The 20,699-nt window shown below is 45.3% G+C and overlaps 1 protein-coding gene across 1 annotated transcript in view; it reads left to right on the forward strand.

Moving 5' to 3' along the window:
• LOC138284764 (uromodulin-like) overlaps positions 1–20,699 on the forward strand; it is a 47,462-nt gene that overhangs the window by 7,854 nt on the left and 18,909 nt on the right. Inside the window, exons 3-7 of the mRNA XM_069223903.1 lie at positions 234–422; positions 3,653–3,754; positions 5,360–5,580; positions 6,273–6,418; positions 13,142–13,327. Of these exons, the coding sequence (XP_069080004.1) occupies positions 234–422; positions 3,653–3,754; positions 5,360–5,580; positions 6,273–6,418; positions 13,142–13,327 (844 nt within the window). The remainder of the gene's footprint in view (positions 1–233; positions 423–3,652; positions 3,755–5,359; positions 5,581–6,272; positions 6,419–13,141; positions 13,328–20,699) is intronic.

Here is a 20,699-nt window from a genome sequence, read left to right on the forward strand (position 1 = left end):
TTTCACAATATTTTTGTACGTATCATGCCCTCAACCGAAAACCCAACTTTTAAAAATTCCCCCCACATAATACTTCCTGAACAAAACTTTTTAAAAACGTGAGCCCACGTAATAATAGGCAGCACATGGGAACACTGGATCGGTAAAAGTGTATTACCTTTAGCTAGGCACTCCCTAAGATTTGTTACTAGTGCTATGAGAACAACTGACTACGGATCCTTCTGTTTCCTCAGGTGGCAACGCACTGTATCCCTGGTGTGGTGATGCTCTGTGCGCCGGAAGCTGCACCCTTAACGATGGCTGCAGGTGTAGCAACAGCAGCACTGTCTGCGTCCCAAACGAGACCGCTCCATGTGTCCTCAACTCCAGTGCCTGCTGTCCTGCTGGGCTTTTCTGGGACCCAGCCCAAGATTGCTGCTCAGGTAAGTTTTGTCAGTGTGAACAGTATACCTGCCATTTGGTTAAAAACTCAAAAGCACACTTCATTGTAGTGGCAGAAAAAAGTTACAGAAACAAAAGATGGAGTTTCAAAATGCATAATATACCTATAATTACTCACCCCAATTCAAACATTAACATTGGCTAAATCTGAAATGCAACCCAATTATAATATCTAGCCCGTGTAGTATTGTATCAGAATATCAAGCTTTAAATATTGTGCTACTAAAAAATTGTAGACAAAATATCGACTATTAAAATATTGTGAAGGTTGGTGTATACGTACTTAAACAGTGTCCGACCTATAGGGCAATCAGGCAGTGACCGAAAGGCTGGTCAGACAGGAGAGTGTAGGCTGGTTTTCTTGTTGTTGGTGGGCCTGTTTTATGACCTGGTGGGCCAGTTTTAACTGATGATTTTCCTGGTCTTAAAACAAACACTGTCTGCAGCAAGCATAAATCCAGGCAGTCTTCCAAACCATACAAAACACTCATGCAACAAGTCGTTACAAGCTCAAAACTGTCCGCATTTCTAAACGTGGGTCACCTTTATAACTATCTGAATCACTATTGGGGCCACTATTATTTTTTCGCCCTGGCCTATTTCCTGCCCCAGTCCAACTCTGTAACTATAGATTTACTGTTCTTAACTCCCATCTTTGTACCCGGATGAGCTATATGTACACATTGAGGGGTGTTGGGCGCAGAGTTTGGAGGCTGCAGAAACGATCAGATTCATATTCTCTCTCTCTCTCCTTAGTAGGGACGGTACACCTCTTGTGGATGAAACCGTGATTAGGGAGGCAGGGAGAAGCACTCCAGCACTTAGGTCAGCTTGTGCATTGTTCCACACTTTCTCCTTAGGCTGAGTGCCACTGGTGATTCAGCAACAATCAGAGATACAGGGAGATCCCCTACAGCACTCAGGTTGGTCCTTGCATCGTTTCCATAGTAGTCTCCTAGGCGGTCCCTCCACTGGACTACAGTCGCTGGGCACATCTGGACAATCCCTTGCTGCATGGGATTGCTTCTGCTCCCCTTTCTCAGCAGCCCAGGCAGGCTTTGGTACTGAGATATCCCAGCACTTTCTCCAGCAGTTCTTTGTATACTTCTAGGCGAGGTCCTCTCTCCTTTTGAAGACTGGCTGTCAGAGACACCAGACGTCAATCTCAGCAGTTCCTCTTGTTCTCTGTGGAGTACTACCTTTTCAGTGAGTAAAACATTTGGAATCAAGTCGTGAAGTTTTAGTCCCACTCTTATAGTCGTATTGCAGACAGGGAATGTTGATTCCAATGTCACGATCCTAGAATCAGTCCAAAGTGATTTCCTCTCTTATTGTATCTCTCCTCTGCAGAGTAGATGCAGTCTTTGTTTCAGGTGATGGTTTCCACAGCAGGTTGTGACAAGGGGTGTCTGAAACTGGAGCATTGAAAGCACACACACTCACACCTGGCAAACAACAGCCTTTGGGAGTAACACATATGGGAGGAATAAAGGGGCAGGCCCTGTTTGGATGATTCCTTTAGCACAACAAAAAAGCCATCTTTTCCAACTCCTCACACATTCCATCAAGCCAAATGGCAGTGCTTAGAAGAGACAATCGACAGGCCTCTGCTAAAAAGGGCACTGTTACATATATGTAGCAACCGTGCCTCCACCCTCCTACATCGCAGTGCCTGATACGTAACCTCAAGCTCAGGAATACCAGCAGTACACTTTGCAAGTGTGGGAAGACTGTCCCTCAGCCTTCATCTTGTGTCATATTTAACTAGAAGTAATCCAAAAAGGATCCCACGGGTCTCGCAGTCACACACTTTAATTTAACACAGAGTTGCACGACCAGGCACCATATATCTGCATGTACACACATCAGTGACTTAAGGGTGTCAGCGCAGAGTCGGGGCTCATCATGGTACAGAAATGTATCTGAATGAGTTTGGCAGGCATCCCATTTTTCAAGAAAAGAAAGTGTCAGTTCTGTAGTATAGATCGGAAAATGGAGTACTGCCACCAATGTTCCTTTGGTATGTCCTCGGACAGTAGATCCATGTACTCTACAGACATGCTTTGTACTTCGGTCTAGAGTATAGAGACGTGCTCTTGGCCTCATATTTTTTTCACATTATCTAGACCATAGTGCAATCCTGGCGTGGGTGCTGGCCTCAATAAAATCAAGTGCCCTGTGTAAATCTACAGTTGAGTTACTCAGTGCACTTCTGCAGAACCATGCATGGGGCATTCCTGTGCCAACAGCTTGTATTGTATTACTCTTCCATTCTTGTTTTTTGCACTCTTGAGATACACAGCCATTAACAGTACATAAGGCAAGCCTGCTGCCACACAGTATCCTCTGCATTATCTTCAGCTCACCCTTTGTTCTCTTACGATGTGAAAATATGACATTTGAACTCCCTAACAATTTCAGATCTGGTCACCGAGTCCTGGTGTTGTGTTGCCATATGGGTGTTAGACCAGGATAGTCACGAGAAATCCCTCTGAGCAGACTGTGAAGAGGAGACCACCTTGCTTCGCAAGGCTTCTTTTTAGCTCTACACACAACCTTTATTTATGTTAATTAAAGGAGGTGCTCTTTTAGTTATGCTGAGCTTCATTCCTTTCCTCATTCTTCAGTCACTGAACCTCACCTGAGAATCCCACTATACATTGGCTTTCCTTCTGGTATTGCGTTTCGTATCTATTGGTGCAGCCTAGGGCTTCATCTTACAGTCTTTGTTTTTTTTTACTACATCTGTCCCGCTCTGATCTGCCATGCCCCCACTGCTTCTTGGTGCTGCATTTCCCTTCAACCCAGTAAAGAAGTATTTGCTACCTCGTTTTTCAACCCTATGTTTCTCCTCTCTTCCAGCAGAGCTGTAGCTATCTTAACCTGAGGTCTCTACTTTCTGTTAATGGACATAAGGTCCTCTTCCAGGGGATTTACTTTGTCTCTTATTTTTTAAGTGAAACTGTCTCTTGAACCAATTGTTTTCTCTTTTTTTCCAGTGACACAATTTCTGCTTCGTGGTGTTTCATCCTTTTTGCCTACTGGTGGAGATATTTGTTTAGAAGTTTTCCTGCTTTCTTTTTTCTGAGTAAAGCCGTCTCTTAATTCAGGTGTTACTTTTCTCTTTGTAAAACCATCTTTTGATTTTGGAGTTGCTTGTCTCTTTTGGGTAAAGCTGTCTACTGAATCTGCAGTCCTTTCTATCTTGCAGTGGAACCAGCCTGCTCCCCGGAATGTTTAGATGATGAGACGTGTACAGACCTCAATGGCACAACTCAATGCACCTGCAACTGGACCAGGTATCACCTCTTAGGTAAGTCCGCAGCCATGCATGGAATGTTGGGGGTCAGGCCCATTTTGGCGTCAACTGGTAATACCTGCTAATAGATGGGGGACCAGTACCTTGTGATGACAGCTGCTAGTATCTGCTGTGTTGGTGCTCAGGCCCTGCTGGAGCCACTTGATAAAACCTGGCACTTGGGGGTCAGATCTCAGAAATCCCAATTGCAAAAAACAAGTTTCTGTGGTGGAGTGATCTCTCGTTCCTCCACTGAGAATGTTGGCTTTCAAACCCTCTCTGGTCCTAGCAAAAGCCAAGGGTGCTATGTGAGATGAGGGGCCCTCTTTGGTGCTGTGACTGATATCAGCCACAAATACCAGCTAATGTGAAATGAAGAATAATCTCAATCAGCCTGTGGCATTCTGACCTAAACCCAGACTGTGAAACTCTGATGTTGGATTAATCTGAGAAAACATGATATTAGGTGAATATTTGAGATTATAATGTTAGCCGAGTGTGATGCTGAAAGAGGTTCTGACATTCTGCTGGTAAATTAACATGTAATAATCTGCTATTAGGTTACTCTTTGCCAATATATGATGATAGAGGGTTTGCAAAAGTTTGACTTTAAAATAATTTTGGATTCCTTCATGAATGAGCACCTGGAATATTAGTGAGTTCCATCCCTTACTTCTGCATCACCAACCGCCATCCCCACTACCTACATGTTTTTTCTGATGTGCAATGGTATAGCACAACATATGATGATAGAATGGATGACTGGCAGAGTGTTCTGAGCACAGGAGATCAAGAAAAAAGACTAGCGGAACCACCCAGGTGGCAAACTACCATACTCTGATGTCCTCCTTGCCAATTGGTTGGGAACTTAACTTCACATCCATTTATATTGAGAAGGGAGAATACAACATACGTCAACCAGACATTAGCAGGAACATATTGTTTGATAAATGTATTCAGAGAGCAATGCCCTGCAAATGTTTGCCATAAGGACGTGTCCATGAAAGACCACAGATGCTGTTTTTGCTTTGGTGAAACCTGCAGCACCTCTTTTGTGATCCTGAACATCTCCTTTAGCAAGGCCATAATATGGGATGAACAGATGGTCAGAGGACTTTAAGGGCTTTGTCCTTTCCGAGTAAAACTTGTAGAGTTGTAAAGGCATCTGGAATTTGTCAGCCAGGAAGGCTTTTTATGGAAATCAATTCTGTTTTAACCTTCAGAATGAAGGAAGGAGTGATGAATTAACAATTTATAATATGAAATATATTTTAAGGCTTTTCAAAGGAAAGAGCCTTCCTGGCTGACTGGATGGAGAGACCGTGAAAAGCCAACATGTGCTGATCAAAAAGTGACAAAACAAAAAGGACAAACCCTATGTTCTCCCTGACAGGAACTTTGTGCTGGGTTGCATGTCTGAGTGATTGAGCTTGCAAGCACAGTGACCCTAGTACTTGGATGGCTACAGAATTGTTTTAAAATTACACTGGTCATTTTAGAGAAGCAGTCTTTGCTTCCTCACTGCCAGTAGATGCAATCACATACAGTTGGGAACAAGGGAGTGAAAGATAATAAAGGTTACTCGGAAAACGTCTGACCTAATGTCTGTGTCTGCTCTAGATCGCTATGATCTCCAGCCCGTGGTCCAGTGCCGGGGGGTCTGGATGAACATCTCTATCAGCAGGTGCCTGCTTGAGAGCTTGGGTTATGACAGCTCCTCAATGACCCTGAGAAATGACACCAGCGGCTGCACCACACTGAACCAAGGCGTCCTGGACCACAAGTCTGTGATCACAGTCCCAGTTCTGCTCCAGGAGCGATGGTGCGGGAATGAGATTTCGGTAAGATCCAGCCTTTACTAGTCTCCTAGATGCCTAAACCGCACTTCTCCAGGAGGATTAACAGGAGAAAGAGGGAGGGGTTTTCATTCTCTGTGCTTTCAAGTCTGTACCACAGAAACAGGAACAGGACAGAAACAGGGACATTGTGACATACAAACAATGGGAGCAGCATGGAAACATCATAGGATTAGAGCAGGTTTAGGGTACCGCAGGTGCCATGTGCCTGTGTAGCAGGGCCGGGTCTCAGGGTAGTGTTGGTAGAAAATGTGAGGTCAAGGGATTAGGAAAGAAAGTGGTGGTGGCGAGAGGGGAGAAGGAGAAACAGGAAAGAAGCGCTCGTTCTGAGGAGACTGCAGCACACAAGCTGTAAGACAAGCCACAAGGTCTAAGGGTTTCTAACATATGTCCCAAACAGCAGTTTCTGTGCCAGATTTACAGGATTATCGCCGATTACACACTTTAGTTAAATATAGATGAACTAACGTAAGTAAATATGTCTTATGTACATATCATGAAAATCTAGCATCGATCTGGCCCTGTTGGCATAGGACGGCACCCCTGGGCTTTTTAGGCCCATGTTAGCTTTCACTGGGCTGGCCTGCCTATAGTCCCACTGTTACCTTGCATGGTGCACACGCAGGGAATCCATAGCAGGGGAGGAAAGTCTTATTCTCATTCTCCTTCCTTTGTAGGTGAACGCCTCTCGCATGAGGTATTCCAACGTTCTCCATGTGCGCCCGCGATCCTCCGGCATTGTGAAGGTGAATCCTCTGTACCTGAGCTTCTCCTGCAGCATCACGCGGGCTGTGTCGACGCATCTGCAGATGATCCTGAGCAGGTGCGTGTGGGGACAGCGGGAGCATCGTTGTGCCGCCTGGTGATTATTGGGCCTATTTCTGGTCCGTGAGGCAGAGAGGTCCGGTGTGCCAGTGACCGGTAAAAAGGCCCAAGTCCACAACTTTGCCTTCTTTCAATCGATGGGCCTGCCACAGTGGAGCGGGCATGCTTCTGATCAGCCTGCCCTCTTCAAAGTGCCCAAGTCCAATCTGACTGCGGGTTCCAGTCAGAGAGCCTAGTTTCATAGGTTTGTCCAGGGCCACTGGAATTATGAATGTGCGGCAGCGGCATTTTTCGCATAATTATAGATTTGCTGCATTTGCCACATAATCCATCATTTACTGCATAACCTGCAGATTTTTTGGTGACTAGAAAACAGAGGTAAGAGTCCCAGAAGCTACCCGTCCTAAAGTAATCGGTGTCATCTCGGAGTTCAGATGTCCTATTGGAATGGGAGACCACAAACCCATTCAAACAAAGCTTGCTGAGATTGCAGGGCAGAGCTGATTTTCTTTTATATATTATATATTTCGGAAATCTCAAATAAAAAATAATCAAAAGTTCTGAATTGATGCAGAAAGTTTTGAAGGTTTTTATTTGTAGTTCCATAAATGCCCACGATGATCACAAAAGACTGTCTGAAGATAGCTCTTTGGCCCACCTAGGCCCATTCACAAGCAGAAAACCATCGTATGTTCTTTTTCTCAACGGGCCTGCTGGTTCGCCATCAAAGTCTGATTTTGTAACTTTCATCTATAGTCCCATGCCTTGGGCTACTTTAAGTGCCGGAGACAGGCGTAAGGTCACGAGGGATGGCACTATCTCTGTGCATGTGTAAACTGAGGGGGTACCCGAGAGACCCTCACTATATCGAGACCGTAGGCTCCCGCAGTAATTAAGAGAGGTAAAGAGTTTATTGGCAAAAACAGTGTTATGGATTTTGCCATCCTTAAGAAAAGTGAAAATTAGTATTCAATCATGATATCTATATCTTAGTAGCGTTTTGTTATATATTTTCTCTCTACTGTGTTGTTAATCCTGATTTGTGGCCAGGGCCACTGCAATTAGAGAGTTGCGGAAAACCAAATTATGCAGCAGGGTTGACTAAACTATGTGTTGGACTTTAATGTATTACATGGTGTAATTTTGAACATTTCATGACAGTATTGATTTATTAGTTTCACATTTTTTCAAGTTAACACTATCTTGGAGAAGGCTACTTTCCTCTTTAGTACCAATTTTACACCGAACTACAGCAATAGTCAATTGAAAGGTGATCAGTCAAACTTTGTGAAGGGCCTTCCACGATGCAGCAAACACACATTGCAGCTTTTTTAGTAACTTTCAAACTGTTTGAGCTAGAAACAACATTTTGTGTTGGTAAAATCCACAATTGCTGCAGAAGATGATGGCTTATGTGGCAAATCCATAACTATGTGGAATACGCTGCAACCGCAGAATCGCATAATTCCAGTGGCCTTGCATATAGCACTTCAGGGCTTTAACTGGGCCAGATCTCTCCAGGCTCGCAGACCCGGTGGTAATTTAAAACGGATATTGAAACTAATCCCTATTGAGCCCAATATTAATGTCCTTAACTTTACTGGTAAAAACATTGACAATGCTGAACAATTCATGTAAAAAATGTAAAAACATGAAGGTAACCCTTGTGAATGACTTAGTTTCTGTTTATAATTCACATGTTTTACTTCATCTTGCACCCCATAAGAGTGATAGCTACGTCCAGGATGTTGTTTTTCTTTATTTTTTTTGGGTGCAGCAAACTTCTCCTGTATAGTACTTACTTTGAACTGAGTCGCCTTGAGGTGTTTATCACAGGCCACGATTGAGTGCTCTGTAGTTGAGGCTGAAGGCACTGTGAACTTCTCACAGTGCTTGTCACTGTGTCAAAAAAGAATTCAGAATACATCATGATCCAGTTCTTAGCCTCTCTGCAAAGAGCACAGGGACAACCATTGATAAAGCCAAAAATCCTCATGGCTGATTTTATGCGTATGTCAGTTGTTTTGTTATATATTTGGATGCAATAAAAGAAAACTTGGAGGGACACCAAAATGCCAGTCGGGCGGCACACTACGCAAAGCACAGAAATTTAGTTGACATTTTAAGCCATAATGATAACTACATAGAGAAGATCTTGAGGATCTATGTGGAGTTTGCGGCTTCCATTTAGGATGTTGAGGAGGCTGATTTGAAACCGCCAGAGGGAATGGAAGGTGGATTGTCAGCCCAACATAGCTCTAGGTGTTTAGATAGGTTCCTCCCAATGTTGTCCGATAAGATCAAGACCCTGCTGGCGGGACTCACTTCCGGTATTCTAGATCATTCTTGTCTATCTAGGATTCTGCAGTTAGTTCTGGATCTGATAGCAGAGGTGTTAGAAAGGATATTTGAGGAGGTCCTTGATTCTGGAGTGTATCCTCTGAATTGGAAGAAGACAGTGGTTATTCCTCTGCAGAAGAAACTGGATGCAGATCCTAGTGATTTAAAAAATCTGCGCCCCATTTCCCTGCTGCCTCTGCCAGCCAAGCTTTTGGAAAAGTATAATAATAAAGAATTGTCCCACTATCTGTATGACACTAATGCTTTGGACCCATCACAAGATGGATTTCATAAATATCATAGCACTGAATCAGACCTTATTTCAACTACGGATCTTATTCATAAACAAATCGATCGGGGTGGCAGCTATACTGGTCTTCCTAGACCTGTCAGCAGTCTTTGACCCCATTTCTCCTTCCTTATTGGTGCAAAGGCTGCGGCAGGTCAGCCTGAAAGGCATGGCCCTTAAGTTATTGGAGACCTTTTTAATAGATAGGACCATTACAGTCAGCTGTGGCAGTTTTAGAGCCACCACCTTCCAGTTGCCATGCCGGGTTCCACAAGGTTCATCCCTAGGCCCCACCTTATTTAATCTATATGTCGCCTCTCTGGCAAAATTGATACACTTGTTCGGCTTCTAGGTTTCATCCTATGCGGATGATACCCAGATCATTGTGTCCATCTTCGATGACTGGGAAGAAGTGGCAGACCGGTTTAGGATGTGCATGGCTGAGATCAGTAGTTGGATGAGAAAGAATTGGTTAAAAATGAATGGGGCGAAAACGGAGATCAAGCTGTTCAGAATGGACAGCTCTATTTGGAATGATCGCTAGCGGCCAGAAAATATTGGTGCATTACCTGTCCCGGTTCTAGAAGCCAAAAACCAGGGGGTATTGTTCAACTTATCTTTTGATACTCAGGTTAATAGAATTGTGAGCTCATGATTTTGGTAGATTAGTACCCTGAAGAAAGTATTGTATTTCTCCCTAAAGATATCAGGATTACAGTTACCATTGTTTTAACGAATTCTCATTTAGATTACTGCAATGCCCCGTATCTCAGTTTGGATCAATGTTCTCTTAAAAAGCTTCAAATCATCAAGAATATGGCTGCCCGCTTGGTATTGGGCATACCTACATTCTGTTCTGTGAGAGAGGGGCTGAGATCCTTGCGTTGGCTACCTGTTAAAAAGAGGGTGCTTTTTACAGCACTCTGACCTAAAATCTCTCTATGAGCAGGAATCTCACTACCTATGGACTACCCTAAATTGGTATATCCCTATGCAAACTTTGTGATCTACAGGACAGTTCAAGGGGGTAGTGCCACAGTGCAGGAAAGCTAAGTGGGGGTGCAGGGGCATTCACTATTGCGGCAGCCAGACAGTGGAAGTCCCTTCCTATCCACATTAGGTGTTTGAGCTCTCATCTACCATTTTGTAAAGAGGTTAAATCATGGCTTTTCACATTAGAGTAGTTGCTAGGGATGGACTCCCTCACTGTTGGCGGATTGAGTTGTTTCCCCTGCCATTTTATGAGGCTTCCTCCTGGTGCTTTGATAGTTTTTTGGTCTAAAAGGCTTTATACATTTCTAATACAAATACATGGTTTAAGCCCCTTTTGGAGCCCCCCACTTTTTTATTCTACCTAAGGCCCTGTAGCCCTACAAAATGGCAATGGTTTGACTCTTTTTACGTGAAAAGACTTGTCAAGATTTGCTAATACAACAGAGACAATGGGAATGAGCAGTGCAAGTGCCCATTATGCAAAGAAAACCAAAGGCAACAGTTCTGTGGCAGCACTGGCAACATGCGCAGCTGCTGTCCCCCTGCTCTCAATCTCTTGAGGTGCTCGCAGAAGACGGAGCTCGCTAACATTATTAGAATTAACTTAAAGAACAGACACCTCACTTTGTGACACAGTTGACTGTGCATTTATTCTGACCCAACAAAGTCTCTAATTTTGTCACATGAATAGACAAAAATGGATTATAGTCAGGACTATTGGAATTATGTGATTCTGTAGGGGTAGCTTTTTATGTGTAATTACATATTTGAGAAATTTGACACAAGCCATCATCTGCTGCTTAATTTTCAGATTCTAACAAAAAGCCATACTAAATGGATCAAAAGTTACTAAAATCACAGTGACAAGTCACTGCATAGTCGATGCCCCTTCACAAAGGTTTATTTGTCACCTTGCAGCTGCTTATTGCTGTACTTGTATTTTTAAACTGGTTACTAATGAGCTGAAACATTTTTCCAGACAGTGTTAACGTACGAAAAGCTTGACAAAATAATAGAGTAATACTACCCTGCATTACACTGCATTACTTAATCAACCCTGCTGCATAATTTGGTCCTGCCTCGGTGCATAATTCTAGTGGCTCTTATTATAGTGCTGCTGTAACTCCTCAGGTCCTAAACCGGTAAGATAGTATACTGGGATAATGCACTTGCTGTGAAAATGTTCCTACAATCTGTGGCTTCACAAGTTCAAATCTTGCTACCCAGCCTTCTATTTCTGAAAAAGAGTGAGAGAGTATGAAATCTGTACAATTTACCCCTGCTAAGCTTGAGTAAAGTGCCTGTGCTCCCCCTTTAAACATGGTTAAATTGGCTTATTCCTAGTTGATACATTTAACATGCTTATATGTTCTTACTATATGGTCTAGAAAATGCAACTAGGGCTTGGATGTTAAATGTCACTTGTCAACTGCAGAACTACTGTGTGATCCACAGAGTCAGCCTTGACAAGCTTGATATTCTGCTCTAGCCAAGGTTTTTCTTTGAATTCTGAGACTGGTAGTCAAGACTGACTCACAGCTGTGGAGGCGGTGGTGTACTTTCATCGGATGTCCAGAAAGACCCAGCCCACCTTCAGAACTGTGGCTCCAATGGGTAACAAACACAATCAAAGATTCTAGAATCTTGACAAGAGGAAGGGGTGATGTGGTACAGTGATCAGTGAAGGAGGTTGATTAGAAGACAGCATGAGAATATAAATTATGAGTAAGAAAAAAAGGAAAAGGAAGAATAAGACAAACGAATGGTAAGGAAACAGGTGGATGAAACAAGACTAAAGTAGTGGTTAAAAGGGATGCGAAGAAATATGACACAAAGGGTTGATTTGTGAGGACTAAGTGATGAGGAGCATCATCATGTAGCGAAAGTGAAGAATATGGTGTGCAAAGTGGGTGAAAGAGGATGAAAAAGGAGTCTAAAGAAGGAATGTGGATGGTGCATGAGGCTGTTGAGCTAAATGAGTCATCCACGTAGGGGATGGGTAAGCATGCATGCTCTGACGGTGAGCAGAGGGAGAGAAATATAGAACGGGGAAGGCAGAGGATGATGCTTGAGAAGGATGGCAATCATTAGAAAGGAAGGTGGTCACATGAGAGGGTCATGAGCAAATGGTAAGTGGTGGGGGAAAGGCTAGAAAAGGCTTGTGAAGAGACTGAAGGACAGTGGTTGAACAAGAAAGAGGAAATAATTGATGTACCCCCAGGGTGATGGGTAAAGAAGGTGTAATGGGATAGGAGAGACTGGTGAGAGACAGGAGAATGTGAGAGAAGACAAACATGCCAGTCACTGTTTAGGGGAGGCACTTAAATAAGTTGTATGTTTCCTCTTTGTTCCTCTTAAAATACATCCTGATCAAATCACTGACAACAAAATAGTGATTGAGAAACTAGCAATCACATTACAAGTCCAGTCATCCACCTCAGAATATGTACTCATGGAATTGTGAGAACATAGGGGTAGAAACAAAGGAGGGTGACGTCAGGAGTGAGGATTGAGAGAGACAGAAAGGAGGGTGAGGCGGAAAGAGCAGAAGAAATCAAGCCCATAGGATTAAAAGTAGACAGAACCAGGCAGTAGGTATGGTATGCAGCTCTCATTCTTACAAGACTGTCAAGCATGCTCAGACCCAGCTCTCAGACACTTGGGAGACTCTGGAAAATCCCACTCATCTTTATGGCACACCCATGCTTCGTCATTGCCCTCCCAGATCACAAATCCTGGAGCTGAGCCTGCGTCGGACTAGGTTCTGTCATTCTTATTTGTTCATCCCTGTCTGGGCTTGCCTGTTTATCCTAATGGATCCTCTCTTCAGCTCCCCTGGGTCTGGCCTGTCTTCCTCCAAGCATGCATTTCCTCGAATCATTCCTAAACAGGGTTCGGTCTATGATCCCCCAGGTCTGGCCGCCTTTAAGTTTTGACTGATCTGTGGGCTAGTCCTCCTTCTGCTCTTTAAATCCAATCTCTTCTCCTCTCATCCAGTTCCTCGTGATGGTCTGGTGCATAGTCCCTTCAAATGCTCAGTGTACGAGGAGTCATGTGTTTGCCTCTTCCAAACACAGAATGTTGTTTTTTTCCCTCCAGCAATGGCCGCGCCTCCAGAGACGTCTCACTGCCTTCAGCTCTGCCTCTGAATACTGCACCTGTCTATGTGGGTATCAGTGTGCCCTCCAGCGACATGAACAGAATCGCTTTACGAACAGAGCAGTGCTTCTCCAACCCATTCGGTGACCCCAGCATTGTCAACAGTTTGCAGCTCATCACGGATGGGTAAGGGGGAGCTTGCTGGGAATAGAGCAGTCCAAAGGGTTGAATGGTAAGGAATGTTTCGGCACCAGCTCAGTCAGTGCACTGGTCAGTAATCGACATTGCAGGCAGGGCCGGAGTAAACCCTATGGAGGCACCTAGACCGATGAAATTTCGAGCCCTCTTGCACATTATCTCATATTCGTTTTTAATTTTACCAACCAACAATTTTAATAAACCAGTTTCATTACACAAGACTAAACATTACATGTACGTAGTTTGCACCAATGTTTTTTTACAAACTGACAGCTGACAGAAGATAAGCTTTTAAGAGACAAATAGTCATATGAATCTGATGTCTGGTTTATGTACTTTAAGTTGTTAATGGGTAAATTACATTAATACAGTATTTTCTCCATAGAGCCTTTAATGTAAAGTTTTTGTTTCTTTGAGCTGATTCATTTTTTTCTATCTTTCGACAATAATTTAAGAAAGCTTGATTGTAATTTTCTTTCACGATCAAATCAATATTATTTTGATCCGTTGTTACGGGGCCCCTAAAAGGAGTGGGGCCCAAAGGCCGGTGCCTACTGTGCCTAGTTGGTAATCCGCACTGATTGCAGGATTCTCTAATCTATACTACGGTACTCCGCATGTTGTTTTCTGTTTCTTCCTAGTTTGGTCATATGCAGTTTTTTTCAAGCCCATGGACTGGGATGGGACACGGTTGCTAGGTAGTCATCCCTTCCAATTAGGTTTGCCAATAAGTTATAGCTAACATAGACATGTTTAAAATGGAGGAAGTGGGCTCACAGTGCCTAAGACTTGGGAGGTGGCAGGCAGTGATGCGACCTCCATGATGCCTCTATCCAGGAAGAGGGAATGACTCAGCCAGAGCTTATCCACCAAGTGGAACTTGACATTGAGACATTTTGGAGCCTTCAAATGATCTCTCGGCTACCGCTTGACCTACCAAGCTTCAGTTATTAGTGTTAGAAAGCAGCTGCTGGCACAAGCCAGCACTTTACACATCAATTCATTAGCTAAATAACGTTTAGAAACGACAGAAGTGGGCTGTGAAAAGCTATGTGCAAAACATGTTATTAATATAAACCAAGTAATACAAAAACCCACTTGTAAACTCCAGCCTGTACAGCGAGGAGCACCTTTCAAGAACCTTTGGCAAGGCAGGGAAGTACCTCAACCCACTACAGCTAGACCCACAGAGGGTTAAGGTCTTTCAGAAAATCTTCCCATATCCTGACATGTCGGCTCCTTTAAAAGACCAAAGGAGTTGGGGTTGCGGCAGTGTCAGTCACATGCTGAACTGGCGAAAAAAAGGCAGTTTGTTTATTTGTTTATTTTGTCTCATCTCCCAGTTTGTTCCACAGTAAAGTGCACTGACGTGATTGTGGTAGAGTAGCGCTATAGAAAACAAGCCCTGGCAAAGCCAAATAGGTCTGGTGTTGGATATTCTATTTTGTCATGATTTTTGCAAAACTAAATTAGTAGAAAATATGCCCTCATCAAACTAAAAAAATCTAATAACCGGCTATACGCAAAAATATTTTTGGTCTCTAAAAGCATACAAAGCACAGTAGTCCCTCGAACTGAAGGGGACTATTTTATGTGGGGATGTGCTCTGTGTGAAAGGAAAAAAATGAAAAATAAAGATAGAACATAGCAAACAGTTGCTAGAATTCCATCGCAGAAGATGGCACTGAAAAAAATACAACAAAAACACTTTGACCTAATAAAGGGCTTAAAAACACAGTAAACTGCACATAATAAAAGAATATATCTCCAAAAGATAACCGCAGCATAAAATCAACAAGAATTAGCAAAGCCAAAATGTCTAGCATATGCAAGAGCTGTTGGCTTTGGCAATGTTTTAGGTATTATGTACACCGGTGTGGCTGCTGTTCAGCATGGTTAAAAGTTAGTGTCATGTGGTGGGGTAAATTGGAGTGAGGTAGACTGGGGTAGATTGGAGTTGTGTAGATTAGGGTAGAGTGGAATGAGGTAGATTGGGGTAGAGTGGAGTGGGTAGATTGGCGTAGAGTGGAGTTGGGTAAAGTGAGGTAGAATGGAGTAGGGTGGATGCAGTAGATTTAAGTGAGGTGGAGTGGAATTGATAAAGTATATTGGAGTGGGGCAGACTGGAGTTGGGACGTTGGGTAGATTAGTGTGTTACACTGGAGTGGAATAGATTGAACTGGGGTAGATTGAGGGAGAGTGGCATAGATTGGAGTGGAGTAGATTGGGAATATTAGAGTGGGATAGATAGGAATAGGGTAGATCAGGGCAGGTTGGGATAGAATGAAGTGGGATATATTGGGGTATATTGGAGTGGAGCAGGGCTGATTGGGGAAGAGTGGAGTGGGATGGATTGGGGTAGATTGGAGTGAAGTGGGGTAGATTGGCTGGATTATCATAGGGTAGAATGGAATGGAATGGGGTAGATTGGAGGAGTTTGGAGTGGGGTAGGGGTAGATTAGGGAAGTGGGGTAGAATGGAGTGGTGTGGGGTAGATTGTGATGGGTGGGGTAGATTGGAGTGGGGTAGACTGGGGTAGAGTGCAGTAGATTGGGTTAGAGTGGGTTAGACTGGAGTGGATAGATTGTAGTGGTGTAGATTGGAGTGAGGTAGATTGTATTGGGGGAGTGAGGTAGATTGAATCAGGGTAGAATGTGGTGAAGTGGAATAGAATGGGGTGGAGTTGGGTAGATTGGAGGGGGCGTGGCCAAGAAGCCAACGTGAGCGGTCGTGGGTCCCTGAGTTCCAACTAGGGAACCCCCATCCGCCTGCATCCTGAAATTTTTGCTGGCTCAAGAACCCCCACATTTCAACCTCTACGAGTAGAAGCATAGGGGGTCTGGGGCCGACTCACTACTACCCTCCCAGGCTAGCAAAACCAGGGACATTGCCCCTCCCCAGCACTAGGCCAATGTGCGCAAAATGGCACCCGGAAGACTGACAGCAGAGTGATGCCGCTCAGTGGAGCTGAGACTCCCCAGAAACCTCAGAATGCCCTGAGGTACTGAGGCTGTGCAGCCTTTGAGTGGCACCAGGAAAAGAAGGGCTCCCACAGCCCCCGGCCGGCCAGAGAAATAGAGAGCAACGCGGCACCTACTGCAGACCGTGATTGCAGCAAAGTGGGAAGGAGACCGCAGCCCTGGAGATGAGCATATAGAGAACCGTCAAGCATGCCTGGTGCTGCCTGCACAACTAGAGCAGCCTGGGGTGAGACAAATGCTGATCTCCAGGCTGAATCACCAACACCTAGCAGTGCACTGAGAGGGGAGGAGACGGTAAAGGGCATGCGGGGGACCGGGCGCGCCAACAGCAACGTGAAGGAGAATACTAGGGGAAAGCCCTCTCTGTGAAGCAGAGACCAGGAGGATCCCCAAGGGCCCTCTTTCTCCCCCATCGAGCAAACTGTAAGGACACTCACCATTGAGAAAGTGGTGAGAGGGGGGCCCGCAGGTGGGGGAATTTAACCTTGTCCGCTCTCCCTTCAAGGCAAGGAACATAGGCACTTCAGTGCTTGAAAGCGACGCAGCAGCGGACTGTGGACCTGCCGTAGCACCTACTCTGATGACCCCAAAGGGGGATGAGAGCAGATCACACATGACTGGGACTCAGGGGATATTCAACATCTACCTGGAGTAACAATTAGCTTTGGAAGACAAGGACACGCCAGTGTTCTACATGGAAACATGCACTGAGGCACACATCATTGCGGTAAGCCGCCCCATAATGCCCCCTACTCCATCGAAGCGGGTCAATGCTACATATTTAGTTCTCAATTAGTACTCCTGCGTGGATCATTGCTGAGCAGCAGGGCAGGTGCTGCAAAATAGACAAACTTACCATAACCTAAACTCGGTGCCCCTGGAGGGGTTAGTGTTACGCATGACCTAAGCGCTTAACCAGCTCTGAAACCTACCTGAACCTGGGTCCTCCCCTACAGCTTTGGGCATAAATCCATACTGAAACTCCGCTAGGAGGACTTCCCTGAAGATCTTCAGCGAGTGTGTGCCTGCTGGGGGAAGGACTAGAGAGTCCCTCTGTCCCCCGAGCCTGGGTGCTGGCCTGCATGCTGGGGAACCTCGCGATGGTGGCTGCGGCCTGGGACCGCTGGCAACACAGGAAAACCCACACACCTGCTGCACCGCATAGCGGCCATACTGAGATGCTGGAGGGGGTTGACTTAGGAAGATGAGTAGCGGCTCCTCACGCACATTGGCATCCAACCCCTGAGAAACACCAATAGTGCAACCCCACCCACCCTGGGTAGCCAGACTGATCGTACTAGAACTGACAGAGAGTCACAGAGGCACAGCTGGGGATAAATCTCTGGAGGGTGAGACACAATTACTTATAACCCCGATCAACACGATGAGGAAAGCAACCAAGAAGATAGATCTCGACACAGGAGCCAGGCAGATGGAGGGGCTGCTGTCGGGTGGCATAGCAGAAGAGGGGGGGGCACACCTAAGCAGTGCACACAGCAGAACTTAACATTACAGGACATTTTACAGGCCATCACCTCCTCCAGAGAGGTGCTGGAAACTAAAATTGATACGCTGGGAACGCACCTGAGCCTCTTTAGGGATGATCACCGGTGCCTCTCTGAGAGGGTCACCGATATGGAGCGACTAGTCGATGATATCCCCAACTAAATGTCCGGAATGTGGACCCCCATCATGGAACTCGAGGCCAAGGTCCGCATCCTCAAGGCTAGAGTGGAAGATGGAGAAACAGATCACATCAGAATAACTTAAGGGTCATAGGCATCCAGGAGAGGGCTGAGGGGGTGGACATAGTGGCCTTCTTAGAATGCTGGATTTGTGAGGAGGTGGCACCGTCGGGACTGTCCATGTTCTTCTCCCTCAAACGAGAACAAAGAGTCCCTTCTCGACCACCATTGTCTGGGGACCCAGCAAGACCAATAGTACCCCGCTTGTTAGATTACTGGGATAGGGACCATATCCTTCCCCAAGCCAGAACCAAAAGTCCCTTAACACTGGAGAACAGCTGGGTCATGCTTTCCCTGGACTTCATACGTGAGGTGCAACAGCAAGTCTTGTCCTACTTGGAGGCCAAGAAACAGCTTAGATCCAGGGGACTGAAGTATGCTATGTTGTTCCCGGCACGACTGAGGGCTCTCACCCCCGATAGGACGTAGTTTTTCACCTTGCTTAAAGAGGTTTGGGACTGACTGGAAGTTCCTCCTGACACAGGCCTCAGCCACATGGAAAGGGAAGCACACACACGTCAACTGCGTAAGAGGACCCACTAAAACTCCTGATCCAGCGCCCCCGCTAATGAGGAGATCTAAAGAGGACAACAGAGAGTGGTGGAAGAAGTGGCAGCATTAGGCAGAAACAAATATCTTCCCCCTCATTGCCAAGCGCAGACACTGTGCTGGACACAGATGCATCCCTGGAAAACACGCTGAGGAATCACACTCTGACCCAAAAGTCAGAACAGCACTGGAGTCGGGTATACTGCCCCTCCATGAGGGGGACACTGACACTGTACCATGACCCACATCATGGGGACAAGAAACACAGACTATGAGCCGATAATTGTCATAAGCTGGAATTTTTAGGTGTGATGGGGTTGACCCTGCAGCAGGGTATCCCCTGACACTAACTTGGGAGGATAGTCTTGGAGAACGAAGTCACAGATTACTTTTTGGCTGAGTGGAATTGAGCTACTTGTCCAGGGGTTGGGGAGTTGGGTTAATTATTGTTTAGTTATTGACAGGTAATATACACACTGTGACTAGAGAACTCTACAGGAGTTAAGAGGAGGAGGTGGCCCCTAAGTGCAAGGCACCATCCCCCCAGACACCAGGTCACCACAGACACCTACCAAAATACATCATTGCATTCCCTGTGACATACAAACTGATGTCCTGGAATATACGGGGCATGCACTCCATGTACAAATGACACAAAGTATTCTTACACATGATTTGACGGGGAATACAGATTGCATTGCTCCGTGATACCCACCTTACCACTAAAGAAAGGTTAGCACTTGGCAGGAACAATTTTATTATACTACGTATTCCTCCTACACTCGAGGTGCCTTGATATGAATCAGGGCAGGTGTCCCTTTCTATTGCACCAGTTAGATGACAGAGCCACAGGGTAGGTACGTACTCAGAACTGGGAAACTGGATAGTCGGATTGTCATCATAGGTAGCATACATGGCCCAAATTCTGGTCAGGCCTCCTTCTTTCCCGTACTTTCCAGAATCTTGGCCTCGTATATGGCTAGGTCTGTCTTGCTGGGTTGGGACTATAACTGCATGGCTGATCCAACTAAAGATCACTCCAATCCTCCACTCCGGGACTCCACAGTTCATAGGGGAGCCACGTTGTTCTCTGCCTGGCAAAGAGAATGGAGAGTGATTGATTCCTGGTGCTCTCAACACAGAGGGGAACGTGATTATTTGTACTACTCAGCAAAGCATGACTTACACATACAGCTGGACATTATCTTGTGTTCCCCAGACGTCCAGGAGACTGTGACATTTACTGAATACCTAACAAGAATGGTATCAGACCACAATGCCTTCTTGCTGGGACTGTGATGAGGCAGAACCAGGCATACTATACCGACCTGGAGATCGCGCCTGAATCTTTAAAAGACCCAGTGTTCTGTGAAAATCTGGGAACCACCATAGACTCTTATTTTGCCACAAACACCAGCACTTTCTCGTCCCAGCTGATAGAATGGGAGGCCTTCAATACAGTGATTAGAAGCCTCTCTATATCTGAAGTTATACGGGTGAGACAAACGCTGCTTCGAGACATCGAGGTAGCAGAGCGGGATTTAAGAGCTCTGGAAAAGTGGAGACCAGGCCACCCAGAGTTACATACTGACCTTTTAGAGGCCAAACAGAAGGTGGCAGAAGAAGTAGAACATCTTTGATGCTTCCATTACAAGAATTATATGACTCGGGCGCCCGCTGAGTGAGATCAAGCGGGGGCACTGTTAGCATGGCTGACAAATCCAGCCAAACGAGGATCTGTCATTGTTGAATTGGCCACTGCCACTGAGGACAGATTATACAGTCAGGCTGATAATAATGGGGAGTTCTGAACAAATTACTCAACCTTATATCGCCATTAACGGAGCAGACGCTCTACAGGCATTCTTAACGGATGCAGTGTTATCATTGCTGCCCCACAGGCAGCTGATGAACTTGGTGCAGATATAGCACTCCCAGAGTTTAGGGTTGCGATAAAGTGGATAGCCAGGAAGAAAGCACTGGGCTGCCTGTGGAGTTTACTCTGGCATCACAGAATGCTTAACACCTAAACTATAAGCCCTGGACCAAGCGGCCACACATAAAGGTTTCTTCCTATGCTCCACC

This window comes from Pleurodeles waltl, chromosome 3_1 (genome assembly GCF_031143425.1).
Source record: "Pleurodeles waltl isolate 20211129_DDA chromosome 3_1, aPleWal1.hap1.20221129, whole genome shotgun sequence".
Lineage (NCBI taxonomy): Eukaryota > Metazoa > Chordata > Amphibia > Caudata > Salamandridae > Pleurodeles > Pleurodeles waltl.